The sequence below is a fragment of the Dufourea novaeangliae genome, unplaced genomic scaffold (genome assembly GCF_001272555.1).
Source record: "Dufourea novaeangliae isolate 0120121106 unplaced genomic scaffold, ASM127255v1 scaffold16, whole genome shotgun sequence".
Taxonomy (NCBI): Eukaryota; Metazoa; Arthropoda; class Insecta; order Hymenoptera; family Halictidae; genus Dufourea; species Dufourea novaeangliae.
The window spans coordinates 1,913,220-1,925,947 of record NW_015373891.1 but is presented as its reverse complement, the minus strand read 5'-3'; the positions used below and the strand labels follow the sequence as shown (position 1 = coordinate 1,925,947).

At 41.1% G+C, this 12,728-nt stretch overlaps 2 protein-coding genes across 3 annotated transcripts in view; one reads left to right on the top strand and one right to left on the bottom strand.

The window, feature by feature from the left end:
• Positions 1–10,236, top strand: part of LOC107189103 (CD151 antigen-like) — a 120,171-nt gene extending 109,935 nt beyond the window's left edge. For both annotated transcript variants that reach the window (XM_015577559.1, XM_015577569.1), the window contains 3 exons: positions 1,674–1,847; positions 5,448–5,609; positions 7,361–10,236. In XM_015577559.1, coding sequence (XP_015433045.1) covers positions 1,674–1,847; positions 5,448–5,609; positions 7,361–7,507 — 483 coding nt within the window. In that variant the 3' untranslated portion in view covers positions 7,508–10,236. The remainder of the gene's footprint in view (positions 1–1,673; positions 1,848–5,447; positions 5,610–7,360) is intronic.
• Positions 10,237–10,511: 275 nt separating this feature from the next.
• LOC107188632 lies at positions 10,512–12,376 on the bottom strand. Its single transcript, XM_015576954.1, has 5 exons — positions 11,902–12,376; positions 11,316–11,644; positions 11,122–11,240; positions 10,871–11,051; positions 10,512–10,694 (listed from the first exon to the last, which is right to left on the bottom strand). Exons 1-5 carry the CDS (start codon positions 12,374–12,376, stop codon positions 10,512–10,514), a joined length of 1,287 nt encoding a protein of 428 aa, XP_015432440.1.
• Positions 12,377–12,728: the final 352 nt, after the last annotated feature.

The following is a 12,728-nucleotide window of genomic DNA, read 5'->3' as shown; positions in this document are numbered from 1 at the left end:
TGCAAGAACATCTTCTAGAACAGGGGTCGGCAACCTTTTTCACTAGGAGGGCATATTTCAGTCAAAGTATAAGGTATTTAAATATGACAATATTAATGCAACATAAATTTATTGCATAAAGTTTTAATACATAAAGTTATTTTGTATAAAAATTTATGGCGTTGCCAACCCCTGCTCTAGAAGATGCAAAGGATTCATCTTAATTGGTCCATCTGTTGTAGAGTAATACCTGGACATACAGTTAGTCACTGAAGTATTCGTACCCTCGCAATTCTTGAATTCGAATAACTAATAATTCTTTTAAGAATATATATTCTGCAATAACAATAAGCTTTCGGATGATGCGTCGTTTATTGAAAAATAACAATTCCTAGTAATATAAATGAAGCGCACAAAAGTATTTGTAGTCGTACCAGCTCTATCCTTGTGGAATCACAATTAGAGTTGGAGTCAAATAGAAGTTAGAGTTCACTGTATTTTCAATTAATGTTACATCACTCGAAAGCTTAGTTATTGCACAATATATCCTTATGGACAAACGTTTCAGAATGCATATTGTTAAAAAATATTAATCATTCAAATTCAAGAATTGCGAAGATACAAATACTTCTGTGACTCGCTGTACATATAAAAAGCATAGATACCCATCAAATCGTATATCTCCTTTTTTTCAAAGTCGGTCTATCAGATATGTTCGTCAAAGGGTTAAAAGTTTAACTATACTATAGATACGTCAGTGACGTTATTCTTCATCCAACTACCAAATAAGGCTAAACAAGATCTCTTCGAAAATCCTCTTCTTCTTCACCACCCTGGGAAAGTTTTCGTCGGAACGATCAGATCTACCCAACCCTCGCGGTTTGAATATTCATGCGGGCAAGCTTGCCGACGCGCTCCGGATTTAAATTCATGAAAATTCTAAAACGCTTCGCGTGGCGTTTTGCGGCTTTAACGCGCCCGAACAACTTCCTGATTATTCCTGAACACTTTGCCCGTTGATCATCGACGCGGCACGCGATACACGTCAAACAAAGATTTCCTTGAGAATCGCGGGGAATTCCGCGAGCGGTTTCAGCTCACGACTGTTTTGCTTTCCATTTCTTCGTTCGTTCAGGAATATTCTTGAATCATCTGACGAGAAATTTTTTAGTGAATAGTGCCATTTAATGGTGCCATTTAAGGGGTCTCCATAGTGTGGCGGCTAAAAAAACTTACATTTTTGAGAATTTAAAAAAGGTACAAGTATTACATATTTATCCTTCTGCAAGTTTTTAGATTTATTCGACCATCTTTTGGGAATATAAAAATATTTTTTATGAGGAAAAATATCCATTTGTCTTGAAATAAGACCACCGTGAAGAGACCGCCTTAAAAAATATCTCTCCGGGTGGCAGAATTGATATCAGACGTTGTAGTCATCTGAAACACAAAATTCAAAGATATTCTTAATCTCTAGACTTGTGGCTATCGTCCGAACTAGGATTTTACAAATATCGTCAGCACTAACGCCATTTCTGGTCTCGCAGTCATCGAGGAATCACTGTATTTTACATTTCTCATACGTGTAAAAATAGTTCTTGTAGCGATCATGCCTGACTCCATTCGATCGAATATTTTCCGTGAGTTTTTCCCCCGATTACAAACTATAATTGTGCATTCATTTTTCGTCGCAGTACGTGTTCATGGTGATGCTGGTGTTCGTGCTTGAGGCGGGCGTCGGAGCGTTGGCGCGACTCTACGAGGAGCAAGTCGGCCCTGAATTGAAGATGAATCTTAATCGCACCTTCCTCGACAACTACTCCGTGTGGAGCAGGGAAACAGCCGCGATCGACCAGATGCAGATAGAGGTGAGTACAACCTCGGAATGACAGAATGGTCCGCGAGTCGACCGGAAGAAGGATTGCTTGTTCGAAAGTTTGAGGAGGGAAGAGAGCAGTTAGTCGTGAAGAGCCGGGAAACCGCTACTGTTTCGCCGTTTACGAGTCACGTACGCTTCTCGTCTACAGTCTCTTGACCCTTTGAGCACGGAGTGATCCAAAACTAAAGCTAGCTTACGATGGTTGTACCCTACAGATGGTTATACACCGTCGCACTTTTAAATGATTATGTATTCGGATTGAAAATTAGACGGAATTTAGATTTTTTACGGGAGTTTACGTTTTTCACGTTCTTCACATTCTTCACATTCTTTACATTCTTCACAATCTTTACATTTTTAAAATCCTTGACATGTTACACATGCTGTACATTCTTGACATTCTTCACATTTTTCTCATTCTTCATAACTTCCACAAACTTCACATCCTTCGCATGGTATATATAGTACTATATTTCGCATTATTTACATTCTTCGCGTTCTCCAGATTCTCCACATCCTTCAGATTGTTTACAATTATTGTACATTATTATGCCCACTTTATCGTGAGCAACATAAATTAACTCGACTAACTACAAAAAAGTTCGATTATTCAACGATCTTGCCCCTACATTCCCTAACTTTCAGAGTACAGTAGACTCTTCGTATATTGCCGTGCGGGACACTTCCCTTCCACACGTACTTTCACGCACAAAATTCTTACTCCCACCACGTTGCGTATACCATCCCCACCAGTACAATTAAGCTCTTGCGCTGGGGTCGGGTCTGCAACAGAACTTATCATGGAGGGGGCTCTCGATATATAGCCACTTCCGACAATATTATTCTCCTACATATATGAAAAGTCCACTGTATTTCTGAACCTCAACCCAACAGTGTCTATATTCACAGTCTATACCTGATATCACAGCACCTGAAGAGTCGAAGCTGTCATCCTCCACGGTCTTGAAAACCTGATCAATCTTCGTAAGTGCTCGGTACAGAATTCGCTCGAACGAAACAGTTTCAGAAGACATATGCTCGCGATTCGTGCTTATCGAATGCTCCCCAGTTCTCTTTTCCCCCTTTTCTTATTTTCCACGGTATCTTTCGAGCGTCGAGGTAAGGAGAGGACGTCGTTAAATTCCGCTCCGCGCGAAATAGCTGCGGGCTGGCTTGATATCGCCTAACCATTTTTCTTTATGCCGACTACGGCCACCGCGCCGCCGAGCCGCGAGTACACCGCGGGAAGCAAATCATCGTCGAGAGGACGCCTCCTCGACGGTGCACACAACGTCGAAACACACTCCGATGCTACTTCTCGAGATGCGCTCTCGTGGATACATTATTCCCCAGTTGTAACGGCCAAACGGAGCAAACCCCTCCCCCTCCCCTGAACTTGGTGCACGGTACAGGGCGGACAAAAATGGTGGGAACACTTTAGATCGAAAGATGTTTGTATACCTAAAATTCGACAAAATGGAAAACCAAATAATGTATTCGCTTGCAAAAGGAAGTTAACTTATCGTGTTTCAAAATAGTGACGTTCTGTGTCTATGGTGTGTCGTAACCGTGTAATAAATGTAAAAATAATAATTGAGAATAATAATGAATAATTCGCAATTTTGAAAATTAATTTAAAAGGAAATATTGCAGTACAACGCGTGAAGTCACCTATGGGTCAACTTATCAGTCGGGGGGTGGGGGGTGACAAAATTTATCTTAAGAAAAATTTCATATTATTATTTTTATTCTCTAGGTGGAGGATAGAGATCCAATTTTCTCTCCTCTAGAATAAGGAAAAGGCCACTTTTTTCCCTCTGGGGAGGGGGGCAAGGGCTTCTTCTGGCTTATTCGTGAAGCCACCGTGGCTGCTGTCTTTGATGCAGTCGCCGATGCGTTGCTTAGCGTAACTTGCAGCCACAGTGGCATTATACTGCAATATCTCCTGTAAAATAACAGTTCATTTTCGAAATTGATAATTATTTATTAGTATTTGCACATATTTATTTGTTTTTGAAGTTATTGTTTTATTGTTTTGAAGGTCGTTATTTTGAAAATATGACAAATGAATTTCCTTTTATCAGTAAATAAATATTTAACTCTTAATTTTTTTGAATTTGTGCTATATGAAAAGGTATTCCGATTTAAAATTTTCTCTCTGTTTTTGTCCACCCTATATATTACCAATGCATTTCCAAGTCCTGCCTTATGTAGAAAAAGCGAACTAGGAAGGTTAAAAACCATGGACATACAATGTATCGTGGAACTGGTGTTCCGGTTCTATGATCTCTTCTGTTCTTCGTTCTTGATGCATGTGTTGCATCATCGTACTACAATTTATTTCCTGTCAGAATTTTCTTACGTTCGCCGTGAATCCACACTGTTCGAGAGTTTAGTTTCTTTTTCTTCCTTTGGGCGAATGGAAACATTGTGTTTAAGTAATTATTTTGGTACGATTATTACCCTCTACGATGTACATTTTACGAGTTTTCACAGTTTATCATTTTATATAAAAATAGGCGAATGGAAACATTGTGTTAAGTAATTATTTTGGTACGAATATTACACTCTACAATTTGTGCATTTTAACAGTTTTGACAGTCTATCATTTTGTGTAAAAATGGCCGAAAGGATACATACCTCTGATATTTTATACGTGGTTTATGTTCATCCAAATCTATAATTTACGTAATTGAAAAGTATATAGAATTTCTGCAGGTATCTTTATATCGATGTGAAAATTACAGTTTATGGAAGCAAAGTGAATTGTAGTGATCCATCTGTGCAAAATATATGTTTATGATACCCGATCATTTAACCAATTTCTTCCCAACGTTGGGTATACGCAATATCTAAGAAAATATTCTTTTCCCCACCATGTTTCTTTCCTAATACAAATTATTCTCATGGTCTCGTAATAGAATATATCGTACTATGCCATTAATATTTTTTCAAAAATATTACTTTCATAACGAAATCTGCCGTTTTACGTACAGTGAATTTTATCTTGGTTTACTTTCAATTTTATCAAGGTGTCCCATTTAAAGATACTTTCATCATCATATTGTCCACAGAATATGACCGTTGAAAAAATTTACCTTAAATTGTTCAAGGTCATACTAAGGTTATCCCGTGCTTTTAAATAGAATTCTATATTTTTCTTTTGCTGTTATGAAAGTACAGAAAGAAAGCAAGTACAGCGTACATTTTGAAAATTACCTCAACAAAAATATAGCATTCCATTTAAACAAAAATACAAAACAACCTTACTGTGACATCGAAAACTTGAATGTAAAAAATTTGGTTTCCCAGTGACATTTTACATAATAAAATTTCAACAAAAGTCTCCTTATATTTTTGCCCTATCACCTACCGTTCAGTAGTTGCATCAAACAGCATTCATCGTGGGATGCTCCGCGTAAACGAATTAGAACCATCAGGAATTCTATTCTCTATTGGCACAATTTTCAAAATACCTTAATACCTTTCGACAACCGTCACGTTCACAATTTCCCAATCGAACTCGAGGGTAGGATATTGTAAACAGAATTGGAATAAATCGAGAGATCGGTTCGTTAAATTTTTTCAGTTCAAATGCTGCGGAGCCCTGAGATTCGAGGACTGGCTGGTGAGCGAGTGGCACAAGGACGAGGATGTCCTTAAGGATGGCAGCGTCGTTCCCGATAGCTGTTGCAAGACACCGACCCACCTCTGCGGAAGGAGGGATCACCCGTCGAACATCCATTACACGGTATTTATCGATCTGTTTCCTTTACCGGTTATCCCGCTCGTTTATTTGTTCCAATTTAATTCCTCGAGGACCCACGGCTGTAACGAGCCACGGGGGCTCTCTCGATTCAATGGCGACCGTAAACTCGAGGAACGAGTGAGGCTCGAGAAAAAGTAGCTCGTTATCCGAAAAACCTCTTGATTTCATTGCCGCGAAACCATCGGTGGGGATCGATGGGGGGGGGGGGCGAATGGAAAAAAATGGATCGTCGATACTCGAGATAGGGGGTTCCATTAATCGAAGAAGCGCTCGAAATATTCAACTTGAGCATGCGAGCCAACGTGCGATAAAACCTAACGTACAGGTTCACCCGTTGGTAACGTTGTTTAGCTGACGTTTGTCGATAAGTTCCGATGAAAAGGGAGACATCAATGTACACGTGAACAGTCTTCTCGAGGATGTCTGTCTATCCAGTTATGCATGAAAAGTGGTTTTGCTTTGGAAACGCGTACTCTTCAGGGTTGTATGATCTTGAGAGGGAACTTAGGTACCTCGGAAATTCTGATTTTATTTAAACTCCACGGGTTTGTAGGTGACCTCGATAGAGGCATCGGGCAATTCATCGTTGTTGGTGGTATTCGGTTCTTAGGGGTGGAACCATCCCTTAAAGGTTAATAGGGGTTTTCCTGTTTTCCTGTATATCTTGAAAACTATAGTAGATATAACAAAACTGTTACGATGAAAATTTAGTGGCTTTTTAGGGTCTATGAATTGTGTGCAATTAAATTGTTAGAAATTTGTTATTTAAATAAAGAAATGAATATACAAACATTTTTTTGGCAATTTCATTACACCCTTTTATAGAGCATGAGAAACCATTAAATTTTTGTTGTAGCAGTTTTTTTTATATCTAATACGGTTTTCAAGATATACAGGGAAATAGAAAAACACATGTTAACATTTAAGAGGTGGGTTCTAGCTGAAAACTTGAATACCAGCAAAAATGAAAAATTGTCCGATGCCTCTATTGAGGTCCCCTACAAACCCGCAGAGTTTAAAAAAATATCAGAACATGCCGGGTACCAAAGTTCCCTTGCTAGATGGGAATGCACTAGGTGGTATATAATAAAATACCATAAACGAAGCCTGTCAGAAATGTAGCAGGACTAATGGCGTAGAAATTTGTACTGTCAACTTATCTACAAATCAACATTATTCCCTTCAAGATAGTTCCCTTGGGAAATCGCAAACCGCTGGAGAGGTTGTTCCCACTTATTAAAACAGTACTGGAAGTCTTCAACTGGAACTGTTACTGACTTCCAGTACTGTGTGGATGTTTTACCAATATTGATATTCCAGTGGTTCCACAGCCCTCTTATTCCCCACTGTAACTTCTGCCTATTCCCAAAGATGAAAATCCATCTCAAGGGTCGTCATCTTACAACAAATTTAATATAAACAATACCTCATTACTAGCCTGCGGATTTTCATGCAAAACGAAATTTTCCAAAGTAATTTGTACAGGCAGGAACAAATATAGGAATTTAGTTTTCCTCGCAAGTGTCTTATTGGGTTCAAAATAAAATAAAAAACTCGTTGGATCCAATGGAAGTTTTGTCTATTGTTGTATGTCACAGATCCTTATGAGCTATAAATGCATAAAATCCGCAGTCTACTCATTACACTCTGTTAAGAAACGCAACAATCATCTCCATGGAAACCTGGAAAGTTCGAGGTTCCCCAGTACTAAGAGCCCGTTTTCTTCCTATCAGGGTTGCATCTACAAGTTCCTGGAGACAACGAAGGAGCACTTGATCATTCTGGGCGCGGTGGGTCTCGGTCTGTCGGTGCTGGAGCTGTTCGGGATCGTTCTCGGCTCGTGCCTCTACATAAAGCTTAGGCACGACTTCGACGACTGAGGATTGCTTCAAGTCCGCGAGAGCAACAACAACGGCCGCTCGTGGTGCAGATACATGCAGAACGACACAGGAGCCGTTTGATCGTCGCCGCGGAAGGGGCAGGAGGAACGGCCGTCGCGTCCAAAGGGGACTTGTCCCCGCTCGTCGTTCGCCGTACAGGATTTCCTTCGTTTCTGACTCTTCCTCCGCGTCACAAAAGAGCTAGACTGCGTGATACGTATATATCCTCCCCTTTCCTGTCCCCTCCACCTTCCACAGCCACGGATAAATGGTTTCGACGGGGCAAAGACCGAACGAAAAGGTGGGAGGGGGGCGATGCGTGCGCCTGGGCTACCGCAACCACGGATGTCTTCAGAGAACTCCCTCCCCCTTCGTCGAATCGGCTCCCTAGTCCCCGTTACGCGGGATTTCGCGAAATGTAAACGCGTTGAAAAGAGGGGAACCGGATCACCGAAATCCGTCGAATCAATGGGAGACACGCACGATGTGGTCCCAATCCTCTCCAATTTGTCTCCCAGAGGGCGTGCTTCTGGCCCCTACTTCTCCGTTTTACCAGGAAAGGCGAGAACATTGTCGAGCAAGAGCTGTGTCTCTGCCAACAGACAGATCCTCTTTTCCCTCCCCAGTGACTATCTGGATAGCTCCATTCTCCACCACGGGGATGCCATTGTCCTCGTAACTGTACCCATGACGAATTTAGAAGAAAAAGGTCTTCGGCGGCTGGTCCTTTCGAACGTGTTCACTTCGACGCTATACTCCTCCCAAGGGGACTGTCGACCAAAGACCACAGTGATCGAAAATGTTTCGCGCGTGTTCTCTCACTCGGTGGGTGTCACGTGATTTTTTGAAGAATGTATCATGCGACGAGTGCACGGCACTCGGTTTTACTAGCGGCGATCATTTTCGCCCCGTTACAAATTAAGCTGTCTCTTTGTATACTGCCGTCACGAATCCGCACAAGCTAAAGGCGTCTGTAGCCCACGAAGCGTGGTGTCGTTTCATAGACATCGGTTGCAGGCACGTTTCCATGCTGCGTGCAATGTAAGACGACATTACTGAAATTAGTAATTGAGTAAAATACCATTATTTGTTCAAGCAATGGGAAAACATGCATATGCACCTGTATGATCATGAAAGTATGCAAGAAGAATGTAACAGAAAAATCTTTTCATTCCATAGTTACTGCTTCTGTGAATATAAAGGTGCAACCGGAGTCATGTCCTCTTTTACACTCGATATTTTTATAATTGACATAATTGAGGCGAAACATTCTCTACACGTCGTGGACAGAAATTTGTTAGTTCAATGCGCGTCTGTGAAGCGACGCTTCGTGGACAGAAAGTACTCTCTAACAATTCCTGTAAGTGATCTTTTCCCCAATGATCGCTCTGAAGAGCCCTCAGCCAGTAAAATCGCGACTGACGTACCGACGGTCGTTGTCAAGCCACGGCGCTGTTCCTCGGGGATAAAATCCCCATTTGTCGATAAAAAAGAAAGGACCACCGAATTGTCCCAATTTTTCACGAGAAGAAAAAGAAAAAAATCGATCGAATAACGACGTAAAATAATCTTCCCCTAGTCCACGTTCTCCAATTCGCTCGTTCCCAAGGCCTTTGGTTTTCGTCCTAATTTATTCGATAAGGCTGGAGCCAATCTTACGGATCGTTCGCCCGGAGAACGGATTATCGACAGAGTCCGTGGACGAGGGGACGATTCGAATTTCGGTCGTTGACTTCGGACAGAACTGTAAACAGTGCCTTGATGAAATTAATAGCGTTGTTAAGGTCCAGAGATATTTTAAATTATGGGCGATGTAAATCCGCGCGGAGAACGATACGTCTAGCGTTGTAAATGTACGTACAGTATTTATATATTTATCTGTTGCTTCGCAGGTTAACACGAGCCTTCGCACATTATTTATGACGAGTTTGTCGTGCAACGAGAGCCAGCGACGCGTTGCCTCGACGATTGCGACGGGCGATCGTTATTTGTATGCAAAAATTCGGATTTTATACATTTTGCGTCATACGAAATGGTATAAAACACAACGAAGCAAAAGCTTCGTGAAGTTGAAGGGAATGACATTTCTACTTTATTATCGATGTAATACATTCCTTCAGCCTCGTACGGTGGTGTCTGGGTCCATTTCGGAACCACACAATACAGACCAGCATATTTTTAAAAAGTTCCATTCTGGACCCAGGTACCGCCGTTTATTCGATTATCAAAAACGTCCACTTTCCGAGGGTTAAATAGTGAAAATAACTGTTTGTTTAGTTCTGGTTTTTATAAAATAATCCTCGGGAACGATAACTTTTACAAGGTTTTCTGATAGTTTTTTTCCAAAAAGAAAGAAATTCTTGAAGACTTGAGAACATAACGGGGTTGAAGAAAAACCCATAGGCGACAGCAAGTGTTAAGGTTTCGAGTGAAATTTTCTATCCTTTTAAAACCAAGAAACGAAGGAACAGTGTCTTTATGTCCAACGCATTTGACGTTGCCAAAATGTGATTACGCGCAATTGTCGATTCAGCTTCGCGCCGTGCTCGAGACAAAGTCTAAGGACATATTTTACTATTGTACGATCGCGCCATATGTTATATTTTATTCTTAATGTTATTGTCTTCATTGGTATTACATGTACGTGTATTATCTGTTAGAATTTAGAAGAACTTTATAAATATTGTACATATCAGACCCTATTCTGTTACGAATAAAAACTGAAATCATACGCGACATATTTCCTGACCTGGATACAGTACAAACGGAATTGTTAATACGTTGATCCGGCACACGTACACACCGAGATGTTACCTTCACTTCAGGTGAGTCATATTTCATTAAACTTGCAATGCATGCTAACGTTCTCCACTTTTTCTTGTTTGCAGAAAACACATAGATATAAATGGGCTACCTAAATTTTCGATAACAAAGGCAACAATTTCACAGTCGTCTTGAATTGCTAAATGTGAAAAGAACAGTAGTTAACGTATTAAATATAGATTTATTGTCTTGGGGACTCGGCGTTGCTCGTGAACTTTTGCATGGACTGCAGATGTATCAGAAATGAATCGTCCTTGGTACCCAGAGAAACAAACAACCAGGCAACAACCGCGAGAACGTCTTTTGATAGCGACATCCTCTGCCAGTTGTTTAAATCGACTAGAAGGGTCTGGACATCAGTAGCCTAAAATAAAAAATGCGGAAAACAATTGAACACTTCATTTGTAAACGGTGGAGCGTGAAAGTTAGCTTTGTTTACGTTATATGAATCAAAAGAAAAAGAATCATTGACATCTCATTACGCGATCGACCGATTTCTTTTTCTCCTACACATTTTGAAACTGTAAACATTTCACTTACGTTTTCCCACAAGCTGTAATTTGAACTGTAATAGTGCACCAACCCCAACTGACTGTCAACCTTGGAACAGACTTGATGAAGGCAGAACACGACCAAGTATAACGGAATTGCGATTACAGCTATATTGTGGTCGAGGTAGATCTCGCGCAGGTGATCCACGTCGAATCGAGCGAAATCGAACCTGAATTAAGTGACAGAAAAGGTTTTAACGAATGTTAAATTGTTTCAAGGTTTAAAATTGCGTATCGTACTTATCGAGAGTCGACACGACGCACAGAGTTATGAGGAAGGAAAAGATGTTCGTGTAAATTTCACAAATCGTCGAGTGGTCTTCGATGAATTCCAAGGACGGATTGAAAAATACTTGCAACTGCAGTAGAATTTAAAGAAATGTTTAGTAATAATATCGAAGACACTGGAGCGGTTTTACGTGACAGAGACTTGCCATTATAAAATGCATGAGGGCCATGCCACCTAAAATACCCTGAAACACGAGGCCTGTAGTTTTCCAAAACCATTGAATCGTGATGGCCACCTTTATGGGCGGAGAATCTCGGTTCTCAACGAAGCCATTGCCTCCCGCCATTTCTGATTTCTGTCCCGAGAACTGAGAACTCTTTGATCTGTTAATTTTCATAGCGCTGAAACCGTCTCGGTGCTGAACATAGATTTTATCTGTGGTCAGTTCCGAAAGAGGTGACTGACCCTCGTATTTCGTACGCGCATTCTCTTGGCTTCTCTTCAAGATCTCGGTAATCGGCAGTTCGTTCTCCCCTGTATAGCAAAATCACGATTTTTGTCACAGAGTTTTCGTGAAACATAATTGCAAATTTCCTATACGGATGTTGTCATCACTGTTATTATTAGTATTATCGTTTTTATGATGCATATTTCTACACGCATGTTATACGTGTTTTTAGAGCAGGGTAAAAAAATGTATCAATTGTAAATGAAATGTAAAAATTTGCATTTACAAAACTACCTATCAGTTGATTATTCTTTTAAGAATTGCTATGGTGTAATCGATGTACCTTCATGTCTCCGTTTCGAGCGATCAGTATCCCCTTCCTCATAGCGTTTGCTGGAAGAACCCGACGCCATCCGATTATCATTTTCTGACCCCTCATAACCTCTTTCGCGTTTTCGTCCTCCCCGAGGAACGTGTCTTGCCTTCTGTCTCCGAGCGATTCTTTCACGATCATCTTGTCGCTTTCCTCGAACATCACGCGTAGCTTTTTTATGCCCTCTTGATCTTTCCACTTCCTTCTCGTCGGTCTCCCCTTCCGAGTCTTCGCTCTCATCTCGTTGATTCCGCGAGGACCTGTTGATTCCTTTCGCGTCCGACCACCTGTTTCGCAAAGGTGTGCTAGTGTTCTTCGTGTAAGACGGCTGTTCAGTGCTCTCACTGGTCGAGGATGACGACTCCTCGGAGAAGCTTGCATCCCTTCTCCGAGGAACGTTCATGGTACTCCATCGTCGTGAAAGTTTCTCACTCGGTCGACTCATCTGATTGTTTCCTCGATCGCGTAAAAACGTTCGATCCTCCCGACACCGTAATTAGACCAGATCATGTCTGACGCTTCTCTCGAAAAACGCGACGAACCAAGAGACGCTACTCGTGCCACTTCCGTCGTAAATAGCAGGAAGTGTCCATGGTAACGGTTTGTTGTTCTCTATGATCCAATGTGGGTTCAGTCTACGGTTGCGTCCAGAAAGAATCGATAATTCATGGCAACCTGACGACAACAGGACAGTGTCCAATTGCAGATGGACACCTCTTAAATTTCACAGTCGCTTTATCGCTTAGACATGTATTAAAAGGGTACTTTCATCATAGAGTAACTGAAATTAATGGATG